This window comes from Hoplias malabaricus, chromosome 10 (genome assembly GCF_029633855.1).
Source record: "Hoplias malabaricus isolate fHopMal1 chromosome 10, fHopMal1.hap1, whole genome shotgun sequence".
Lineage (NCBI taxonomy): Eukaryota > Metazoa > Chordata > Actinopteri > Characiformes > Erythrinidae > Hoplias > Hoplias malabaricus.
Genome location: NC_089809.1, coordinates 38,862,033 through 38,885,800, shown reverse-complemented (window position 1 = coordinate 38,885,800; position 23,768 = coordinate 38,862,033). Strand labels below are relative to the sequence as shown.

Here is a 23,768-nt window from a genome sequence, read left to right as displayed (position 1 = left end):
GAATCCCCCTTTCCTAAGATTAAAGTGTTACTGAAATCTGAAAAGAAATCTGCGAATAGATTTGTTGAGGGTGGAGCAGTTCTAGCCTCACAGATCATTACAGACACATTAAGAGCGGTTAAACATGAGTGCACTTCACTGAGCAACAGGCACAGATTTGTGAGAATGTTTACACCGATCTGAGTGCCTTAAAGGGCGGCACGGTGGTGCAGCAGGTAGGTGTCGCAGTCACACAGCTCCAGGTATCTGCAGGTTGTGGGTTCGAGTCCCTCTTCGGGACACTGTCTGTGATTTCTGTGTGTTCTCTCTGTGTCTGCGTGGGTTTCCTCCGGGTGACTGTCTGTGAGGAGTGTGGTGTGTTCTCCCTGTGTCTGCGTGGGTTTCCTCCGGGTGACTGTCTGTGAGGAGTGTGTTGTGTTCTCTCTGTGTCTGCGTGGGTTTCCTCTGGGTGACTGTGAGGAGTGTGGTGTGTTCTCCCCGTGTCCGCGTTGGTTTCCCTCGGGGTGAATACCACATGTTGGTAGGTGGATCAGCGACATAAAAGTATCCGTAGGTGTGTGTTTGGGCGAATGTGTGAGAGTGTGTTGCACTATGAAGGACTGGTGCTTCCTTCAGGGTGTGTTCCTGCCTTGCACCTTGCACCCAGTGATTCCAGCTAGGCTCCGAACCCTGAACTGAATAAGCGGTTTCAGGCAATGAATGAATGAGTGTCTTAACAATAGGATTAAAGAAGTATTAGGCGGTATTTTAATCTATCCACAGGTGTGAGTGACTGGGTGAGTATGTGAGTGATTGATTGGGTGAGTGATAGACTGGTGCTGTGTCCAGGGTGTGTTCCTGTCTTGTTCAAAGTGGATAAACTGGATAAAGTAATAAAAAATGAATGAATTAATGAATGAATGAGTGTGTGTGTGTGTGTGTGTGTGTGTGTGTGTGGTTAACCGGAAGGTATATGAATTGACTACACAAAAAAAAGTCATTCACAGTTATACAAATAATGCTCTTATTATGAAGTCTGTAAGTATAGAGAGCGTTGTCCAATCACATCGCACTTCAGAGTAGAGGGCGGGCTCACCCCATCGTTACTTAGCAACGGCCTGTAAACTCTGTGCGCGGGGCTAGTAAACGCTGTAAGACGAGCTGTGGTTCCAGAGAAAACAGAGAAGAGTCCGTGAGTATTTCTCGGCATCTCTCTCGGGCAATATGTGTGTTTGGCGCTTTCTGTCTCACTCTCATTACTCTCTATTGTTCTACCACTCTCTGTCTTTCCCTCATTCTTTCTGTCTCTCTCTCTCTGTGTCAAACTTTCTCTCCACCTGTCTCTCTCTCCCTCTCCCCATCTCCAGGGGTCAAATGTGAGTCTGGGGCCAGCGCTCAGAGAGCAGGTGTGTTTTAAAAGGTAAAAGCAGAGGGGTGTGCTCTTAAGTACTTGTGTTATTTTCAGGTGCTGTGGGAGAATGAGCGCTGGTCGGAGTCTGGAGGGAGCGGGATGTGTCACTTGGTGGGGTTTTGGACCGGCGAGAGATCTGCTCAGTGCAGGTGAGATCAGTCCCTTGGTCTTTTTGTCCCTTTCTTAATTTATAATTTTATATCTTTCAGTCTTCAGTGAGAACTCTCCTGGCCACAAATGATGTTGTTGAAATAAATGTGCTTTTAAAGGAGACATATCCTCCCTCGTCTCCACAGTGGAACACAGTTCTGTTTCTTAATGAAACGTCTGTGACCTGCTTTGGTCCAAACCCCACGAGCCCCACAGCAGTGTTCTCCCCCTGTGTAAACAGCCCCTGTTCAGAACGCCCGCTTTCAGCACCTGTTCCTTTAAATCAGTGATTCTCAAACTTTTTCTATCATTCTCCACCACTGATGAAGGGGGTTTTCCTCGCTCCACCCGCACCATATCACCCCCCGAAAGATGGTAATAATATACACGTGCAAATTTATAATTTTCTAATTTATTGAAGTAACATCAACTTCTATCTCTGCATCAGTAGCTTAACATTATAACACCAGCTACAACATTAACATCAATGTTCAAACATTCAGAAACATTGGCCTAATATTTAAACTGTGCTTCAGTTTCTCACTTTTCAATCTGCGCAGAAATGAGCAAAGTGCAGGGTGTAGGAGTGGGTTTGATATTGTTGGAGGGGGGTGAGGGACATATTTGCTGAATCAAAGACCACCCTACACCCAAAATATTCCACAGCTATAAGCAGATACCTGTAGATACAGCAGTAAAATACTGCATTTATAACGATGTGGAACAGCATTTGATTAACATTGACGTTAGAGAGTGAGGCTGTGTCCCAAACAACACACTACTTTACACACTACACTACAGAGACGCTGCTGAGGGCGGTGTATATATTCACACTATAGACCTTTACAAACTACACTATAGAGACCCTGCTGAGGACGGTGTATATATTCACACTATAGACCTTTACACACTACACTACAGAGACGCTGCTGAGGGCGGTGTATATATTCACACTATAGACCTTTACAAACTACACTACAGAGACCCTGCTGAGGACGGTGTATATATTCACACTATAGACCTTTACACACTACACTACAGAGACGCTGCTGAGGGCGGTGTATATATTCACACTATAGACCTTTACACGCTACACTACAGAGACGCTGCTGAGGGCGGTGTATATATTCACACTATAGACCTTTACACGCTACACTACAGAGACGCTGCTGAGGACGGTGTATATATTCACACTATAGACCTTTACACGCTACACTACAGAGACGCTGCTGAGGGCGGTGTATATATTCACACTATAGACCTTTACACACTACACTACAGAGACACTGCTGAGGGAGGTGTATATATTCACACTATAGACCTTTACACACTACACTACAGAGACACTGCTGAGGGAGGTGTATATATTCACACTATAGACCTTTACACACTACACTACAGAGACGCTGCTGAGGGCGGTGTATATATTCACACTATAGACCTTTACACACTACACTACAGAGACACTGCTGAGGGAGGTGTATATATTCACACTATAGACCTTTACACACTACACTACAGAGACGCTGCTGAGGGCGGTGTATATATTCACACTATAGACCTTTACACACTACACTACAGAGACACTGCTGAGAGGGGTGTATATATTCACACTATAGACCTTTACACACTACACTACAGAGACGCTGCTGAGGGCGGTGTATATATTCACACTATAGACCTTTACACACTACACTACAGAGACACTGCTGAGGGAGGTGTATATATTCACACTATAGACCTTTACAAACTACACTACAGAGACCCTGCTGAGGACGGTGTATATATTCACACTATAGACCTTTACACACTACACTACAGAGACGCTGCTGAGGGCGGTGTATATATTCACACTATAGACCTTTACACGCTACACTACAGAGACGCTGCTGAGGGCGGTGTATATATTCACACTATAGACCTTTACAAACTACACTACAGAGACCCTGCTGAGGACGGTGTATATATTCACACTATAGACCTTTACACACTACACTACAGAGACGCTGCTGAGGGCGGTGTATATATTCACACTATAGACCTTTACACGCTACACTACAGAGACGCTGCTGAGGGCGGTGTATATATTCACACTATAGACCTTTACACACTACACTACAGAGACACTGCTGAGGGAGGTGTATATATTCACACTATAGACCTTTACACACTACACTACAGAGACGCTGCTGAGGGAGGTGTATATATTCACACTATAGACCTTTACACACTACACTACAGAGACGCTGCTGAGGGCGGTGTATATATTCACACTATAGACCTTTACACACTACACTACAGAGACACTGCTGAGAGGGGTGTATATATTCACACTATAGACCTTTACACACTACACTACAGAGACGCTGCTGAGGGCGGTGTATATATTCACACTATAGACCTTTACACACTACACTACAGAGACACTGCTGAGAGGGGTGTATATATTCACACTATAGACCTTTACACACTACACTACAGAGACGCTGCTGAGGGCGGTGTATATATTCACACTATAGACCTTTACACACTACACTACAGAGACACTGCTGAGGGCAGTGTGTATATTCACACTATAGACCTTTACACACTACACTACAGAGACGCTGCTGAGGGAGGTGTATATATTCACACTATAGACCTTTACACACTACACTACAGAGACACTGCTGAGGGAGGTGTATATATTCACACTATAGACCTTTACACACTACACTACAGAGACGCTGCTGAGGGCGGTGTATATATTCACACTATAGACCTTTACACACTACACTACAGAGACGCTGCTGAGGGCGGTGTATATATTCACACTATAGACCTTTACACACTACACTACAGAGACACTGCTGAGAGGGGTGTATATATTCACACTATAGACCTTTACACACTACACTACAGAGACGCTGCTGAGGGCGGTGTATATATTCACACTATAGACCTTTACACACTACACTACAGAGACACTGCTGAGGGAGGTGTATATATTCACACTATAGACCTTTACACACTACACTACAGAGACGCTGCTGAGGGCGGTGTATATATTCACACTATAGACCTTTACACACTACACTACAGAGACACTGCTGAGGGCGGTGTGTATATTCACACTATAGACCTTTACACACTACACTACAGAGACGCTGCTGAGGGAGGTGTATATATTCACACTATAGACCTTTACACACTACACTACAGAGACACTGCTGAGGGAGGTGTATATATTCACACTATAGACCTTTACACACTACACTACAGAGACACTGCTGAGGGCGGTGTATATATTCACACTATAGACCTTTACACACTACACTACAGAGACACTACTGAGGGAGGTGTATATATTCACACTATAGACCTTTACACACTACACTACAGAGACACTGCTGAGGGCGGTGTGTATATTCACACTATAGACCTTTACACACTACACTACAGAGACACTGCTGAGGGAGGTGTATATATTCACACTATAGACCTTTACACACTACACTACAAAGACGCTGCTGAGGGCGGTGTATATATTCACACTATAGACCTTTACACACTACACTACAGAGACGCTGCTGAGGGCGGTGTATATATTCACACTATAGACCTTTACACACTACACTACAGAGACACTGCTGAGGGCGGTGTATATATTCACACTATAGACCTTTACACACTACACTACAGAGACACTGCTGAGGGCGGTGTATATATTCACACTATAGACCTTTACACACTACACTACAGAGACGCTGCTGAGGGAGGTGTATATATTCACACTATAGACTTTTACACACTACACTACAGAGACGCTGCTGAGGACGGTGTATATATTCACACTATAGACCTTTACACACTACACTACAGAGACGCTGCTGAGGGCGGTGTATATATTCACACTATAGACCTTTACACACTACACTACAGAGACACTGCTGAGGGCGGTGTATATATTCACACTATAGACCTTTACACACTACACTACAGAGACCCTGCTGAGGGCGGTGTATATATTCACACTATAGACCTTTACACACTACACTACAGAGACACTGCTGAGGGCGGTGTATATATTCACACTATAGACCTTTACACACTACACTACAGAGACACTACTGAGGGAGGTGTATATATTCACACTATAGACCTTTACACACTACACTACAGAGACACTGCTGAGGGCGGTGTATATATTCACACTATAGACCTTTACACACTACACTACAGAGACCCTGCTGAGGGAGGTGTATATATTCACACTATAGACCTTTACACACTACACTACAGAGACACTGCTGAGGGCGGTGTGTATATTCACACTATAGACCTTTACACACTACACTACAGAGACACTGCTGAGGGAGGTGTATATATTCACACTATAGACCTTTACACACTACACTACAGAGACACTGCTGAGGGTGGTGTATATATTCACACTATAGACCTTTACACACTACACTACAGAGACACTGCTGAGGGCGGTGTATATATTCACACTATAGACCTTTACACACTACACTACAGAGACGCTGCTGAGGGCAGTGTATATATTCACACTATAGTCCTTTACACACTACACTACAGAGACCCTGCTGAGGGAGGTGTATATATTCACACTATAGACCTTTACACACTACACTACAGAGACGCTGTTGAGGGAGGTGTATATAATCACACTATAGACCATTACACACTACACTACAGAGACGCTGCTGAGGACGGTGTATATATTCACACTATAGACCTTTACACACTACACTACAGAGACACTGCTGAGGGAGGTGTATATATTCACACTATAGACCTTTACACGCTACACTACAGAGACACTGCTGAGGGAGGTGTATATATTCACACTATAGACCTTTACACACTACACTACAGAGACACTGCTGAGGGAGGTGTATATATTCACACTATAGACCTTTACACACTACACTACAGAGACACTGCTGAGGGCAGTGTGTATATTCACACTATAGACCTTTACACGCTACACTACAGAGACGCTGCTGAGGGAGGTGTATATATTCACATTATTCAGAGCAGCAGTGTGCGGTTTGGGACACATCCAGAGACTAACGTTAACTTGCTGCATGTTTAGAGCTCTGTCTCATGCCCTGAACACAGCTGATATTAACATTCACTAACTCTCAGATCCTCCTCTGTTTCCCTAACAGTTAAATACAAGCCTCTTTTATAACTGTAATTAACTAACTTTATAAACCAGACTCTGATGGTGAAGCGGAGGTGAAGCTGATGATTGGAGCAGATTTATATTTGAACAGGGGCCTTAACGAAGGCTGAAAGAAGACCCTGTGTCTGACTTTCAAAATAAAAGTTTGTGAATAAAAGCATATTTTGGTTCCAGGCAAGCTACATTTTTTCTGGTCTCTATGGTAAGCTATTTCTTGAGGTTTTCTCTGAACATGAATGTGGCCCCTGACTCTATGCTTGTGCCCACAGGTGGTGAAAGGCCAGAAGGGGAGCTGAATGTGCTGCTGGTGGGCAGCGGAGACCCCAGACACATCTTAAAGACTATTGCGGGTCTAAAAGAGACGGACTCGCTCCATGTAAGTCACAAAAAATGAAAAATACACTACTTGTGACTGGGTGAGTGTGTGAGTGACTGGATGAGTGTGTGAAACTGCCCACAAGTGTGAGTGTGTGAGTGACTGGATGAGTGTGTGAGTGACTTGGTGAGTGTGTGAGTGACTTGGTGAGTGTGTGAAACTGTCCACAAGTGTGAGTGTGTGAGTGACTGGATGAGTGTGTGAGTGAATTGGTGAGTGTGTGAAACTGTCCACAAGTGTGAGTGTGTGAGTGACTGGATGAGTGTGTGAGTGACTTGGTGAGTGTGTGAGTGACTTGGTGAGTGTGTGAAACTGTCCACAAGTGTGAGTGTGTGAGTGACTGGATGAGTGTGTGAGTGACTTGGTGAGTGTGTGAAACTGTCCACAAGTGTGAGTGTGTGAGTGACTGGATGAGTGTGTGAGTGACTGGGTGAGTGTGTGAAACTGTCCAAAGGTGTGACTGGGTGAGTGTGTGAAACTGTCCACAGGTGTGAGTGACTGATTGAGCGTGTGTGTGTGTGTGATTGGGTGATTGTGTGAGTGATTGGGTGAGTGTTCAAAATTACCCACGTGTGTGTGTGTGTGTGTGTGTGACTGGCCCATCTAACTCAGATCGGGACGTAGCACTTACAGATGATGAATGGATGAATGAATGAAAGTAAAAGTGTGTGTGCTATAAGCAAGCACCTCTTTGAACTAGTTTGAAACTTCACACTCACTCACTCACTCACTCACATGCTTTGAAAGATTGCTCCACAAGGGCGTGCTATAGAGTGATTTTACATGTCATTGTTTAATTTACATCAAGAGGTGAACATTTACGTTGCACATTGTTGAATGTATTTAGTTGTTATTTGTAATATTACTCAATATGAAACAGTGGTGCTGTATTTCCACGCATGTTTGTGATGGAGTAACTATAAGGATATGTTACAATACAAACCAATGAAGTCTTAACATCCCTAATATAAACATCTGTATCGTTTGCAGGTCTGGGTCATTGAGAACAGTATGGAGGTTGTAGCTCGACAGCTGCTGCTGATCTGGATCTCTCTGGCCTCTCCGGAGAGCATGGGCATGCAGGGTGAGTGTAAGGGGTACCACTCTGTGTTCAGTGTTCAGTTCCTATGCAGATAGATGCTGAAAGTGTTGAGAAGTTCCACTGAAGTTGTAGAAGTTGCTGAGTACTGAAATAGTTTTAGAGCTGCTACTTTTCTCTATCTGATTAGTGGTGTAACAAATCACAAAACTCAAAGGGTCCCCTCGGATCATGGGTTTAAGTCACGGAACGGATCGTTTTTCAGATCATCGTGAAAGAAAAGGAGACTTTACGTGCGTTTTCATTGCTGCACTGGGTTGAGTTTTAGCGAATTAATTTCACACTGTTTTGGTCAAACACGGTGCGTAGACATCTCGGAGTGGTGGAAGATGGAGGGGTAACAATGATGTACATGATCAATCTCCTGCGCAGGCCCAATGACCAATCATCATTCCTCACTAAATCCACTGTCTCAACCCCTTTCTCCAGCAGAAAGAGATAGAACTCACAGTGAAATTGAACTGTAGGGGGCGCTGCTGGTTTCCGTTGCTGCACGCACTCTGTACTCCTTTAACACAGAATGGCTTGTGTGGATCAATCTGTATCGGTTGCATTTTAGAGTCCGCTGGACGCTATGGGAGGAGTCTTCCTAAATCGAGAGCTTGTGTCTGATTGGCTGTAGATGTTTCTCTTCTGCCGGACTGATGTGGACATTTGCGAACGGCGGTCTTCCTTGTAGTCTTCCAGGGGTTGTTCTGTGTCACAGCCCCCAGTAAATCCAGTGTGATGTGGTCAGCTGCTGAACAGTGCCCCACAGCTGCTATCTGTGATATAGCAGTTACCAAATACAGAGTCTGTGATTCAGTTGAGTTCATTAATCCTGTTGCGATTTCTGCCTTTGTTACACAGAGAAGACAGAGATGTTTCTGGAGCTGTTTGGGAACTCAGAAATTCGCTGTCAGACCGAGGAGACTCTGAAACATGTTGCTTCTCAACTTTCTCTCCTAGTCACCGACACGTTTGACACACACACTGAGTCACACCCCTGCCTCGACACTAGTCTCCTCAAGGTGAGGCCACAGTATGTGTGTGTGGTAGCAAGTTCATGATGACGGTTATTAAGCTAGAGGGGGTTTTGTGTTAACCTTCTAGTGGACGTTTGCAGCATGTAGGTAATACACAATTTAAAGTGACCTCCTTGTTTCTGCACTCACTCACTGACCACACAGTAGCACTCTGAGTGTAGTCTATCTGTTGCTCTGCATAAAGTTTCAGACCCCTTTCACTATATCCTTCAACGCCCAGGACCCCCACAGAGCAGGTGTGATGTGGTGGTGGATCATTCTCAGCGCTGCAGTGACACTGACGTGGTGGTGGTGTGTTAGTGTGTGTTGTGCTGGTGTAGAGTGGATCAGACACAGCAGTGCTGCTGGAGTTTTTAAACCCTGTGTCCACTCTCTGTCCACTCTGTGAGACACTCCTCCCTCGTTGGTCCACCTTGTAGATGTAGAGTCAGAGACAGTAGCTCATCTGTCGCTGCACAGTGTGTGTCGCTCGTCCTCTAGTCCTTCATCAGTGACACAGGACGCTGTCGGCTGGATGTTTTTGGTCGGTGGACTGTTCTCAGTCCAGACGCTGAGGGGTTTAAAATAAACAGTGAGTGTAGAAAAAAGTTGGTCACTTATGTATACATGTAAGAATATGTATTGATATTTACATAGATTAGTGTTGAAGGGAAAATCAATGAATAAAAATATTACCTCAGACTCCTCTGAAATCCCTGAAGTCTGTCTCAGTAATGCTCCCTGTGTTTCTCTGTGGTCTTGTTTGTAGTTTAAGGAGAGAGACGAGTTAGCTCAAATCTTTAAACAGTGGCAGCGTCCCATCTCCTCACCGGACAGTGTTTTTAAAGCCTGGGACGCCCGTGTCCGACAACACCTGGGAACACGCTATGACTCCCGGAGTGGCTGCTTCGACTGGGACCTCACCATGAAGCTACACCAGAAAGGGGTTTGTAGATTTCCAGTCAGGTTGGCAGTATGAGTGTGTGATTGTTGTCATGATACATTTCATTAGAGTGTGTTTCTCAGTACTTCATCTTCAGCACTTACCCTATCTTTCCACAGTGTAAAGAGCTTCACTGACTACACAGAAGCACTTTGAAGTTCTACAATTACAGACTGTAGTTCATCCGTTTCCCAGCATACTTCATTACCCCTCTTTCCCCCTGTTCCTCGGCGCTCAGAACCCCCACAGAGCAGGTGTGATGTGGTGGTGGATCATTCTCAGCGCTGCAGTGATACTGACGTGGTGGTGGTGTGTTAGTGTGTGTTGTGCTGGTGTAGAGTGGATCAGACACAGCAGTGCTGCTGGAGTTTTTAAACCCCTCAGTGTCTGGACCGAGAACAGTCCACCGACCAAAAACATCCAGCCGACAGCGTCCTGTGTCACTGATGAAGGACTAGAGGACGAGCGACACACACTGTGCAGCGACAGATGAGCTACTGTCTCTGACTCTACATCTACAAGGTGGACCAACGAGGGAGGAGTGTCTCACAGAGTGGACAGAGAGTGGACACAGGGTTTAAAAACTCCAGCAGCACTGCTGTGTCTGATCCACTCTACACCAGCACAACACACACTAACACACCACCACCACGTCAGTGTCACTGCAGCGCTGAGAATGATCCACCACCACATCACACCTGCTCTGTGAGGGTCCTGAGCGCTGAGGAACAGGGCTAATGAAGAATGCAGAGCAACAGATGGACTACAGTCTGTAACTGCAGAACTACAAATGACAGTGGAGCTGTGAGAAGGGACAGTGAGAGAAGAAAGAATGAGGGGATCTTGGATTAAAATCTCTTCTGCTTTCCCTCCTGCAGTGTGGAGTGATACACAAACAGCAGTATGTGAAATGGCGAGAGAGGGGCGTGGCGTTTGAGATGAGAGAAGGGTTGTACCAAATGGCCAATCAGAGTCTGTTGTCTACCCGCGTGTTTAATCACGTAAGTCATGTCACTGTGTGAAGTATCATGTTTATTCTGCACATGACAGTTCCTTATGAGAAAAAAATGCAAGAGGCATTCACACACATTTCTGTGTTAATTTGATTGATAGAACATGTCATGTACTGATCTGAGACCTGTTCCACCAGTTTTCTCATTAAGTCAAACCCTACGACCTGTTTAGATACGTTTCTGTTCATGGAGAGGAGTGTTAAAAGGAAGAATTAATAGCTTGACTGAGCCAAGTTCTATTAAAAGGGGCCATATGATTTTGAAATCCCTTGTTTAGTGCATGTGCACACACTGAGAAACAAGATCCTCCCGTTTTCAGTGTGCTGCCTGAGTCAGAAAACACGGGATTAAACGAGCCGTTCTGTTTCTGCTCCGCTTCTCGCGTCAAGTGCAGAGACTTTAGAATCGCCCCGCCCCCTCGTCTGAGTCTGTCCAATCACAGCGCTGGACCCGTGTTTATGTGAGAGCACAAAGACGAGGTTAAACTCAGCAAAACAGACACAACGAGCACGGAGAAATAAGAGCACTGAGTAAAAACGGAGAAGAAAGAGAACAGAGTGAAAACGGCTAAAAACCAGAGCTTCTGCTCCTCGCTCCTCACTGCTGTGCGCTCGGGGTCGGGGTGAATAGCGAGCGGCTCATTATCATTTAAAGGAACAGGTGCTGAAAGCGGCCGTTCTGAACAGGGCTGTTTACACAGGGGGAGAACACTGCTGTGGGGGATGATCCTCGTGATTTTTTTTACCAGTGAAATAGCATTTTCAGTATTTACAGATTTCCAATACTTATTTAATTTAGAGTTATTTAAATTAGTGCTGTCAGTGTTAACACATTAATGCACGTGATTAATCTGGAAACTTCAACACGTTATTGTTTTTTTTTACGCAAATGAATAATTTACTAAATTTGGTCACAAATTCCTCCCTTAATTTCCTTTTTTTACAGAGTGTAGAGATGTGTCAATTATTAACTGATGTAAACACAGAGTTGTGATTCTGTCTGTGTGTGTGTGTGTGTGTGTGTGTGTGTGTTAGAGAGGAGACAGAGTGGGAGTGAGAGGATACTGGGGAGACATTGTCTCAAGTCCCTATCTGTCCTTTGGCATTGAAACGGAGAGCAAAGAGCTTCTGAAGATGCAAAATAACCAGCATGTGAAGGTAAAGGAAAGAATGGCCAAATCACAGTGTACCGGTCCAACTCTAAGAACCTGTCAGAACAGCTTCCCTCATTCATCTCTCTGTCTACACTCTCCTCTGCTCACACGTTTTCTTTTAGATGCATTAGGGTCATCGTTATCACTGGTAGAAAGCAGATGAGACACAGATTATAGCAGTTTATAGTCATTTACAGCAGGGTTGGACAATAATGGCAAACATATAATGTCAGAAAACTGACACTGAAACAAAACTGAAATACAATCTTCATCTTTCAGCTGCTTCCACTAGGGGTCGCCGTTTCACATTTATAAATAAAATAAATGTGAAGAAACATGCAGTTTGTCTGTGATCTTTAAGTGTTTACCTTATCTGCATGATGATATCTTATTTATCAAAGTATTTGACACTCCTCACAGACAGTCACCCGGAGGAAACCCACGCAGACACAGGGAGAACACACCACACTCCTCACAGACAGTCACCCAAAGGAAACCCACGCAGACACAGCGAGAACACACCACACTCCTCACAGACAGTCACCCGGAGGAAACCCACGCAGACACAGGGAGAACACACCACACTCCTCACAGACAGTCACCCAAAGGAAACCCACACAGACACAGAGAGAACACACCACACTCCTCACAGACAGTCACCCGGAGTAAACCCACGCGTACACAGGGAGAACACACCACACTCCTTACAGACAGTCACCCAAAGGAAACCCACACAGACACAGAGAGAACACACCACACTCCTCACAGACAGTCACCCGGAGTAAACCCACGCGTACACAGGGAGAACACACCACACTCATCACAGACAGTCACCCGGAGGAAACCCACGCAGACACAGGGAGAACACACCACACTCCTCACAGACAGTCACCCGGAGGAAACCCACGCAGACACAGGGAGAACACACCACACTCCTCACAGACAGTCACCCGGAAGAAACATGCAGTTTGTTTGTGATTTTTAAGTGTTGACCTTATATACATGATATCTTATTTATCAAAGTATTTGTATGATTGTTGCAGTGTACAGCGCAGTCCTACTCTCAGCAGACTAGGGTTTGATTGGATGAGTATGCTATACTGCACCAATAGCAGTCCTTTAACATCATTAAATTATACACCAATCACCCACAAGATTAAAACCACTGGCTGGTGACGAGGGGTGGGGGAAGTTTATCAACAGCAAGTGAACAGTCAGTTTCTTGGAAGTTGAAGTTGGAAGCAGGAGAAATGGTCAGAGTAAGGATCTGAGACACTGACAAGGGCCACATTGTGATGGTCATAATGCTCTCCCCACTGTGCACTATTCAGTACCGACCAAAAGTGACACTTCTTAGGTATCACTGAATCATTCTGAAGTGTTGCCCTGTAGTGGACAGGTTTTTCACCCTTTTCTGAAGGCACTCCAAGCCTGACCTCTGTCTTTTCTTGTTTCTGTCTCTCAGACTGCTCAGGATGTCTCTGTCGCCAATGTCCAGATGCTGTTTGAGTCTCTCTCCTCTAGAGGGGGCCACTGTTCTGCCACTCAGCCGCTCAGTGACTGTGGAGACTCGCAGAAAAACTCAAGACACACAGCAGCAACACAAGCAAAGTCTGATCTGTCAAACAGTGATGAGAAAGAACGGCCACAACAGAACCAGGACTCAGCAGTCAACCGGACAACAGAGGAACAGACCCGAACCGTCAGCACAGCCAGAGAAACAGGAGCAGGAGGCAAAAAAGAGAGAGAAACACAGCAGAGAACTCAGCTAGGTAACAGCATTCATAATCAAACTCATAATAACATTAGATACATCAATTAAAGGTGCAGTGTGTAGATTTAGGGGGGTGGGTCTGTGAGCAGAATTGGAGCACAGTGTACAAACCATGTTCTCGTCAGTTTATAATCCCTGTAACTATGAACCTTTGTGTTTCCGTTTGCTTTGATTGAGCCCTTTGTATCCACACTGGGAGGGTCCTCCTCCTACACAGGCCGCCATGTTGGGCTCTTTCTAAGAAACTGTAACTACTGATGCACTCACAGGAATCATAACCTGATCCAGATATTTGATATTATTATTATTATTAGACACAAAGGACCTCATGGACATGACTTTTAACACACTCACTCACATTTAACAAAGCACTCCACAAGGGGGTGCTATTCAGTGCTTTGCAAGCGCAGGTCAAAACAAACATGTTGATATAGAAATGTAGGATTGGGGATTTTTAACAGGTGTTTAAACAGGTATTTTATTTATGTTATTAATCCCCTTGAGATGCATTTAACCCATCTGTGGTAGTGAAAGCACACACACACACACACACACACACACGTACACACACTCTTAGGGGCAGTGAGCACAAGAACAGCAGCTGGATGTTAGCTGCCTTACTCAAGGGCAATTCAGCTGTGGATGTTGGAGGAGGAGAACATGCAGCTCCCTCACATGCAGTGATAGTTATTTTATTGTATTTTGAAAAACATAAGGAGCTTTTGTATGAAGAACTTATCAAAACATTGCTGAATTTGCTTTGTGTTAAAACAATATGCAAAACGCAGCTTTAATAATAACAGAATGCATTTAGAGCTAATTAATTTCATATTCAGAGTGTAGTCATGACTAACAGCTGTGTGTGTGTGTGTGTGTATACACAGAGTTAACGAATCTAAATGGAGTGAGTGTGTCATTCCTGTCGCTGGACTCCCTGCCCAAACTCTCCACGAAAAACACATACAGCCGTCTTTTCAACTCCATCTACTGCTCAGCCAGGTACTGAGACCATTTCTCATAGTTGCTCTCTAACTGAAGGTTCTGCTGGGTCTATTTCAGAGAGCTTACTGTTAACACGTATATGTTCTGTCAGCATGGTGCACCATTTAGATTCTTCACTGAAGCAAGCAGCCGCTCCAGATGCAGTCCTGATTGTAGAGCTCGCCAAGTAAGTCTAACATCCACACTCTGGCCACAACAACACACACACCGTAATACACTCAGACTTTGAAAATAGTGTGTGAGGTGTTAGATGTGGTAATTGCCATGTGCGTGTCTTTATGGTGTGGGGGGGTGTTTGTGTGTGTCGAAGGTACCTGCTGGACTTGACTAAGGAGCAGGAGGCGGCTTTTGAAGAGAAAGTGGGGGAGATCGCTAAAGAAGTGGGATTCATACCAGTCCAAACCCACAACAACGACGCGTATGCTGTGTTCTCACTTTAAAGACCTTGATTATACGTGGATTGGCAAAAGGAACGACAAACGGTGAACACAAGAAATTATACTGTGTCTTCAATGGTACTGACCAGTTTGGGGTTCAGGTTCAGAGAAGTTGTAGGGATGCGTTTACTGTGTTTGACGTCAGTGGAGAACTTGAAATGTATTTAGTAAACACCCCTAAAACCTGAAATGACATTGTCCTGTGCCCTCTGTTTAAAAAAAAGCGGTAACTAAAGCATTTCTTCTGTTTATTAGGCTGTATTTTTTCATATAAATGCATGCTCACACTGAAAAACTAAAAATGGAAATGGCTGATATATGGTTCTTTGTTGCAAGGGCTCAGTTGACTATTCTAGTGTTTGTCAGATACAAAGACAATGCTGAACTATAAAAGCAACATTTAGACACTGAACATGACTTAGTTGATCGATTACATCTGGGGGAAGAATTCATCAGCAAAGTGTTCAACACACAATAAAAAAGACAACAGTAACAGGTTTTGGCTAAATGTCCATGTTTTAATGTGTAATTAAAGGTCATTCTTATACTTGGCAACCCATTAATATTCTCTCTGTTTATTTCATACAAACCTCAAGTTAAAAAGGTTTAAATATTGAATGTTGTTGAAATGTTGTGTATCGTGGGGTGTGTTCACTTCCAACGACCTCCAACTTTGCCCTTGCCCCCCGTGCCTTTCTTACTGTAAACAGAAAAAAGAAACAATAAACAGTACACACAACACACACCTCAATCTTTGAAGAAATACAGCACACAATTTTTGTTTATCCTCCCCCAGTCTCACACAGTTCCCCTTAGACTCAGGAGGGTGGGTGAATACATGCGAAGCCAACCCACTGTTTCTTTACAAACTTCCACTAATGCAACACCTCTGAACAGCTTAACGCTCTGGAGGAGAATGCAAACCACCCAGATCTGTCACATCAGCCGACAGACGTCTGTGCTAGCCAGCACAATGAGATTAGGGAGAGCGAGGAAAATTGTGCCCTTTAGGACTCCTGATATCACCAGGGATCGACTCCAGTACATTCACACTACAACAAAGCGAAATGCTGCATTCGCCATCTGCTGGCTGCTTTGGGGCATGTCACTTAAAAAAAAAAAAAAAAAAAAAGCTACTAGTGTTAATTGTTCCTGGTGACATCATATTTTAATTCAGGGTTAATTGAAGGTTTATAGCAAAGAATTTTGTGCTTGATTAAAAAGATTAAACAGCTATTTAATCCCCCACAAAGAGTACAAACAATTCCAGACATCTTCCTCATTGCTTCGTACGTTTTTAATACAACTCTGATCATATCATAGTGGACAGGGAAACCTGAAATATCAGATATCAAGCTCTCCTCAGATTCCTCAGACTGAGTTTAGCTTGTGTTGTGACAAACGTCGTATCTACAAGGTGCTGATTGGCCATTGCCAGCAAAACGCGCTTCTCATTTGCATAAATAGCTTTTGCTGCATGCCTCGTGGTCTTCACACTGCTACCACTCCCAGAATCCTCTGCTTGGAACGGTCGCTATTCTCCATAGACAACTATGGGAGGTGGTGCGAAAAAGGCTTGGCTTTGCTGTAGTGTGAATGCAAACCGTGGTGGGTCCGGAGCCTACCCGGAATCACTGGGCACAAGGCAGGAACACACCCTGGAGCGGGTGCCAGTCCTTCACAGGGCAACACACACACACATTCACTCACACACTCACACCTACGGACACTTTGAGTGCCCAATCCACCTACCAACGTGTGTTTTTGGAGCATGGGAGGAAACGGGAGCACCCGGAGGAAACCCACGCTGACACAGGGAGAACACACCACACTCCTCACAGACAGTCACCCGGAGGAAACCCACGCAGACACAGAGAGAACACACCACACTCCTCACAGACCTTCACCCGGAGGAAACCCACGCAGACACAGGGAGAACACACCACACTCCTCACAGACAGTCACCCGGAAGAAACCCACGCAGACACAGGGAGAACACACCACACTCCTCACAGACAGTCACCCGGAGGAAACCCACTCAGACACAGAGAGAACACACCACACTACTCACAGACCTTCACCCGGAGGAAACCCACGCAGACACAGGGAGAACACACCACACTCCTCACAGACAGTCACCCGGAGGAAACCCACGCAGACACAGGGAGAACACACCACACTCCTCACAGACAGTCACCCGGAGGAAACCCACGCAGACACAGGGAGAACACACCACACTCCTCACAGACAGTCACCCGGAGGAAACCCACGCAGACACAGGGAGAACACACCACACTCCTCACAGACAGTCACCCGGAGGCAACCCACGCAGACACAGGGAGAACACACCACACTCCCCACAGACAGTCACCCGGAGGAAACCCACGCAGACACAGGGAGAACACACCACACTCCTCACAGACAGTCACCCGGAGGAAACCCACGCAGACACAGAGAGAACACACCACACTCCTCACAGACAGTCAGCCGGAGCGGGACTCAAACCCACAACCTCCAGAACCCTGGAGCTGTGACAGAGACACTACTTGCTGCACCACAGTGCGGTCCCAGTTTAAAAACATGTATCTCCCAAAAAAGTTACTTTACAGAAGAAGGAAAACCTTCTTTTTCAACTTAATGCTTTAATGAAAGGTAATGTAAAAACATTTTATTTTAAAATAATTCTGGAGCATTTCTATTGGTCAATTCGTCATTGGAGAGTGACCCCTGCACCACTCGGGAACCTCTCTCACACATTCATTCCTTCCTTTCAGTTCACTACACACCATTTATTTAAATTGATCTTACAATTTCTGAGCGTGGGAGATGCGGTTCAGAAGCACTTTGATCTAGAAACAGATCAAACGGAAAGATTTATTAGGAGTTGAATCACTTTTTTTAATCAATTCTACTTCTACTGTGATATAATTAAACGAATGATTAACTGTAAGCGGTCGTTTCACCTCATATTTCTGCCTCTTCATCTTCTCCATCAGGTCGAACTTCTCTGACTCCAGCTGATAGATCCACTCCCACATCTCTCTCGCCCGTTCCCTACACACAGTCATCTTCCTCAAACACGGTTCTTATTTAGAATCGATATTCTAATTCCAGTCAGAGGTCACTTTATTAGAATCATGCCTTGTAGCAACACAACACACAGAAACACACTACTGTGCTGAGGATGACTCCAAATATTAGAGTACAAATAAGTTTTCTGTGTAACGAATAACTGTAAATCAAACGTTCTCAGCTCTTTTGTCATTTTACGGTGACTGTGTGTCGTATTCAATACACAATTCTCATTTTATTCAACAAAAAATAACCCAAAAATGAAGGAGTGTGAAAGCGGCAATTATTATTACAATTATACGTTACACAAAAACTATACGTTAATTACAATTATACGTACACCTCATAGTATGTGGTCAATAATGTCTGGGTGCTGTAAAACCCAGAGGTGGAAACCCTGGGGTCTGGTGCGAGGGTGGTGCAGCAGAACAGGGTTCGGGTCTATGCCCTGAGAAGCTCACAATCCTACACCAATAATAGTCCTCAGGCAAGACTCTGGTGTTATATTTACCGCTGTGTCATTAATTAATAAATTGTCTTTCAGATCAGGGGTTCTGAACTTTGGGGGTTCGCGACCACATTGAAGGCCTTGATGTGGTTCCAGGGGGTTATTCAGTGGGTGGTGGTTCTACTAAAATCTCAGAGCGGTGGTAGATGGAGTTGTAATGCTGGAAAATCTGCAGATCCCACTAACCAATCATCATTCCTCACTAAACCCACTGTCTCCACCCATTCCTCCAGCACCGAGACAGTGGAACTGAACTGTAGGGGGCACTGCTTAACACACTCTGTACTCCATTATCACAGACTGGTTTTGTGGATCAATCTGTATTGGTTATATTTTAGAAACTGCTGGATGTTATGAGATGAGTCATTGGTGGGCGGTTCCTAAATCAGGAGCTTGTGTCTGATTGGCTCTGCTGGACGTTATGGGAGTAGTCAGTGGGTGGTTCCTAAATCAGGAGCTTGTGTCTGATTGGCTCCGCTGGACGTTATGGGAGTAGTCAGTGGGCGGTTCCTAAATCAGGAGCTTGTGTCTGATTGGCTTCGCTGGACATTATGGGAGTAGTCAGTGGGCGGTTCCTAAATCAGGAGCTTGTGTCTGATTGGCTCCCCTGGATGTTATGGGAGTAGTCAGTGGGCGGTTCCTAAATCAGGAGCTTGTGTCTGATTGGCTCCGCTGGACGTTATGGGAGTAGTCAGTGGGCGGTTCCTAAATCAGGAGCTTGTGTCTGATTGGCTCCCCTGGACATTATGGGAGTAGTCAGTGGGCGGTTCCTAAATCAGGAGCTTGTGTCTGATTGGCTCCGCTGGATGTTATGGGAGTAGTCAGTGGGCGGTTCCTAAATCAGGAGCTTGTGTCTGATTGGCTCCCCTGGACATTATGGGAGTAGTCAGTGGGCGGTTCCTAAATCAGGAGCTTGTGTCTGATTGGCTCCCCTGGACATTATGGGAGTAGTCAGTGGGCGGTTCCTAAATCAGGAGCTTGTGTCTGATTGGCTCCCCTGGACATTATGGGAGTAGTCAGTGGGCGGTTCCTAAATCAGGAGCTTGTGTCTGATTGGCTCCGCTGGACGTTATGGGAGTAGTCAGTGGGCGGTTCCTAAATCAGGAGCTTGTGTCTGATTGGCTCCCCTGGATGTCATGGGAGTCGTCAGTGGGCGGTTCCTAAATCAGGAGCTTGTGTCTGATTGGCTCCGCTGGACGTTATGGGAGTAGTCAGTGGGCGGTTCCTAAATCTGGAGCTTGTGTCTGATTGGTCTCTTTCATAACCAATGCGTGGAAGCATATTGTCAGTGTACAAGTTCATGCTCACCTCAGTCCATCCTCTCTCAGGTTGTCAGTAGCGAGAGGTTTGCGTCTCTCTGCAAGAGTCTTTCTCTTTATTTCTCTCCCTGTTTGTCTTTTCCCTCCTCTCCTCTGCTCCGCCTGCGCCGCCAAACACAGAGGACAAGCAGAGAATGAGATACAGAAGTGGGATGGAAAAACAAAGAGTCTGCTGGAAGGCAAAGACCTCTGAACCTTGGCAAGAAAGCCACCAAAATGAGCTCCCATGTTGGACAGAACCTTCTTCTTCTTGGCCTCATCATCGGCTCTCTTCTTCGCCTCCTCGTCCTCTTTCCTCTGACGCTCTTCCTGCGAGGAGAGCAGAGACAAACGACAGGAAAAGACAAGAATTATGTCCTGAAAAACGAAAGCTGAAGCGCCAGTGCATTAATGATCATCCCAGAGGTCAGGTCTTGCTCTCACCGCGATTCTGGTCTGTCTGTCTCTCTCTTTCTCCGCTCTGACTCTCTGCTGCTCTGCCCTTTCAGCCCGGCGGTTCTCCTAGGACACACACACGCACACACACACGAGCCAGGAAATAGGTACGTTTGTGTTCAAAAATGTCATAAAACAAAGAAAAATTCACAAGTATATTGCAGAAAAGAGGTTTCAAACCACAATGTGTCTTCCTAATGTATCAAAATTGCCAACCTAGTTGTTTTAGATTGTTGTATTTGTGATGTCACAACATCTGACTCCCTGTATCCCTATTCAGACACCAGTGGAATCTCACTCATTCAACTTGAAGTTAGAATACAGAGTAGCAAATCAGGACAGAGCTCATTTACACACACTAGTCTCAAACAAACACTAAGTAAGACTTGGTATTTTTGCTCCTGGGCTCCCCCTATAGTCGCAGAGTGTAATTTACTTTTTCAGCACTGCCCTAAAGTCGAGGCGGAGGGGGGCTGGTTTCCAACCGTCCTCCGAGAGTTGCATATACATAGTGCGATTTCTGCAGTGCTGAGTCTGGAGTAGCGAAGTCGGAGGCTCTGTTATCTCTGTTACAGCTCAGTGGAGCATCACAATGTCTTTGAAACTGTAATTTAAAGGTAAAAATACTACCTAGTGTTGCTTTAAATCCACAGTAAGGTATCAGCCTGTTTATTACCGGGATATAATCACAGAAAAAATATTTACAAATATAAAGTGAATCTAAAGGAAAATAAAGTACATGGAAATGTAGGATATTAGCCCTTTAAGGCACTCTATGTGCCACAGCTGAAGACAAACTGAACTGCAATTAATTTAAATAAATAAAACCAATAAAGTGACAAACCTAAATGAATAAATCAGTCCAGAGGAATATAGAGGAACTTTAAACGTCTATTTGTCAGTTCATAAATAATGAATAAATGGCATGCCCTTCTGCGTGTGGTAAATGTCACCCTCTCAGTATGAGGCCTTCCGTGGAGCAGAAAAAGACCTGAAGGGATTAGATCAAGAGACAGAGAGAGGAACCCACAATCCTCTCCTTCAGCGCGATCAGTTCCTCCTCTTCTCTCTTCCTCTGGTCAAAGTGAACCTCGATCAGAGTCTGCAGCTCCAGGAGATCTTTCTCCATCCGCTTCCGGTGGATGTCCTGCAGAAATGATGATGAGGAGAGAGAGAGAGAGACAGAGATAAAGAGAGAGAGGGAGAGAGAGAATGAGAGAAAGAGAGATAAAGAGAGAGAGAGAGAAAGAGAGAGACAGAAATAAAGAGAGAGAAAGATAGAGAGAGAGAGAGAGAGAGAGAGAGAGAGACAGAGATAAAGAGAGAGAGGGAGAGAGAGAATGAGAGAAAGAGAGATAAAGAGAGAGAGAGAGAAAGAGAGAGACAGAAATAAAGAGAGAGAAAGATAGAGAGAGAGAGAGAGAGAGAGAGAGAGAGAGAGAGTGAGAGAGGGAGAAGGAAAGACAGGCAGGGAAAGATGGAGAGAGTGACAAAGGTAGGGAGACAGTGAGAGAGGGAAAGTGAGAGAGACAGGGAAAGAGAGGGAACAACAGAGACAGAGGGAAAGAGAGAGAGAGTGACAGAAAGGTAGGGAGACAGAGGGAAAGAGAGAGAGATCAACAGATTGTAGACATTTGTGATGAACCAAGTGCTGGAGCTGATGGTGACAAATTCAACTCACATCAAAGTCGACTCGCTCCCCTTCTGGGATCTTGGGGGCACCCAGTTGAGAATGCATTGGCCTGCACACACACACACACACACACACACACACACAGAAGGACAGACAGACAGACAACTGCTATAATGCCATCATACAAACTCCAATAACAGCTGTGTTAACATTAGAGACATTTTAACCTCGTGTCTGTGAGGATGAGAAAGAAAGTCATACTTGTATTTCGGACGCTCCTCTTCTGAGCCAAAACCCAAAGAAGAGGTGGAGGAGGAGACAGAGGGCATGTAAAAGACAAACTCCAGTTGGTCACAAAGTCTACACTGTACACGTTCAACAAATCAATCCTGAACCAGGCAGAAACAGCGTGTCGTACGGTTAATTAACTGGACGCTAAAGATGGCAGGACACCGCTGTGTCATATCCGACACCGGTACTGATTCTGAAACCTTGAGCACAGACAAATACTGATTCAGCACCAGAATGTGTCAGGGGGGTGTTGTGGGTTTGCAGCTCGCAGAGTGGGAATAAATATTAATCACACAGTTTTCCAAAGAGTGGATGCCCCACGTTTCCCAGAAAACTCCCTACAAAGTGACAATGAGGGATCAAGAAGTATGAGTGTGAGTGGATCAGACACAGCAGTGCTGCTGGAGTTTTTAAACCCTGCGTCCACTCTCTGTCCACTCTGTGAGACACTCCTCCCTCGTTGGTCCACCTTGTAGATGTAGAGTCAGAGACAGTAGCTCATCTGTCGCTGCACAGTGTGTGTCGCCCGTCCTCTAGTCCTTCATCAGTGACACAGGACGCTGTCGGCTGGATGTTTTTGGTCGGTGGACTGTTCTCGGTCCAGACACTGAGGGGTTTAAAAACTCCAGCAGCACTGCTGTGTCTGATCCACTCTACACCAGCACAACACACACTAACACACCACCACCACGTCAGTGTCACTGCAGCGCTGAGAATGATCCACCACCACATCACACCTGCTCTGTGGGGGTCCTGAGCGCTGAGGAACAGGGGAAGGGGGGTAATGAAGTATGCAGAGCAACAGCTGGACTACAAAGTGACCCTGTGTGGTCAGTGAAGCTGAGAGAGTGGACAGTGAGTGTAGAAACAAGGAGGTGATGTCAGTGCAAATGCTGATTGGTGTGAATATGTATTTTTTATTGAACACTGTGAGGCGTCTCTCATAGAACGTCCTTCTCTTCCTCTAAAGGAGAG

The 23,768-nt window shown here is 45.2% G+C and overlaps 2 protein-coding genes across 2 annotated transcripts; one reads left to right on the top strand and one right to left on the bottom strand.

The window, feature by feature from the left end:
- The first annotated feature begins 1,104 nt into the window (after nt 1–1,104).
- Nucleotides 1,105–16,074, top strand: dnaaf3 (dynein axonemal assembly factor 3). The gene is made up of 12 exons (XM_066682395.1): nt 1,105–1,171; nt 1,445–1,539; nt 7,004–7,110; nt 8,101–8,194; nt 9,059–9,219; nt 9,983–10,159; nt 11,035–11,157; nt 12,204–12,326; nt 13,788–14,094; nt 14,981–15,095; nt 15,190–15,264; nt 15,409–16,074. Exons 2-12 carry the CDS (start codon nt 1,458–1,460, stop codon nt 15,536–15,538), a joined length of 1,494 nt encoding a protein of 497 aa, XP_066538492.1. The 5' UTR covers nt 1,105–1,171; nt 1,445–1,457; the 3' UTR covers nt 15,539–16,074.
- A 66-nt stretch (nt 16,075–16,140) lies between these two features.
- Nucleotides 16,141–22,816, bottom strand: LOC136708114 (troponin T, slow skeletal muscle-like). Its single transcript, XM_066682396.1, has 9 exons — nt 22,764–22,816; nt 22,551–22,611; nt 21,900–22,016; nt 20,858–20,935; nt 20,630–20,743; nt 20,424–20,536; nt 18,499–18,589; nt 18,344–18,384; nt 16,141–16,235 (listed from the first exon to the last, which is right to left on the bottom strand). The coding sequence occupies exons 2-9, from the start codon at nt 22,605–22,607 to the stop codon at nt 16,187–16,189; spliced, it is 660 nt and encodes a 219-aa protein (XP_066538493.1). The 5' UTR covers nt 22,608–22,611; nt 22,764–22,816; the 3' UTR covers nt 16,141–16,186.
- Between the last annotated feature and the right edge of the window lie 952 nt (nt 22,817–23,768).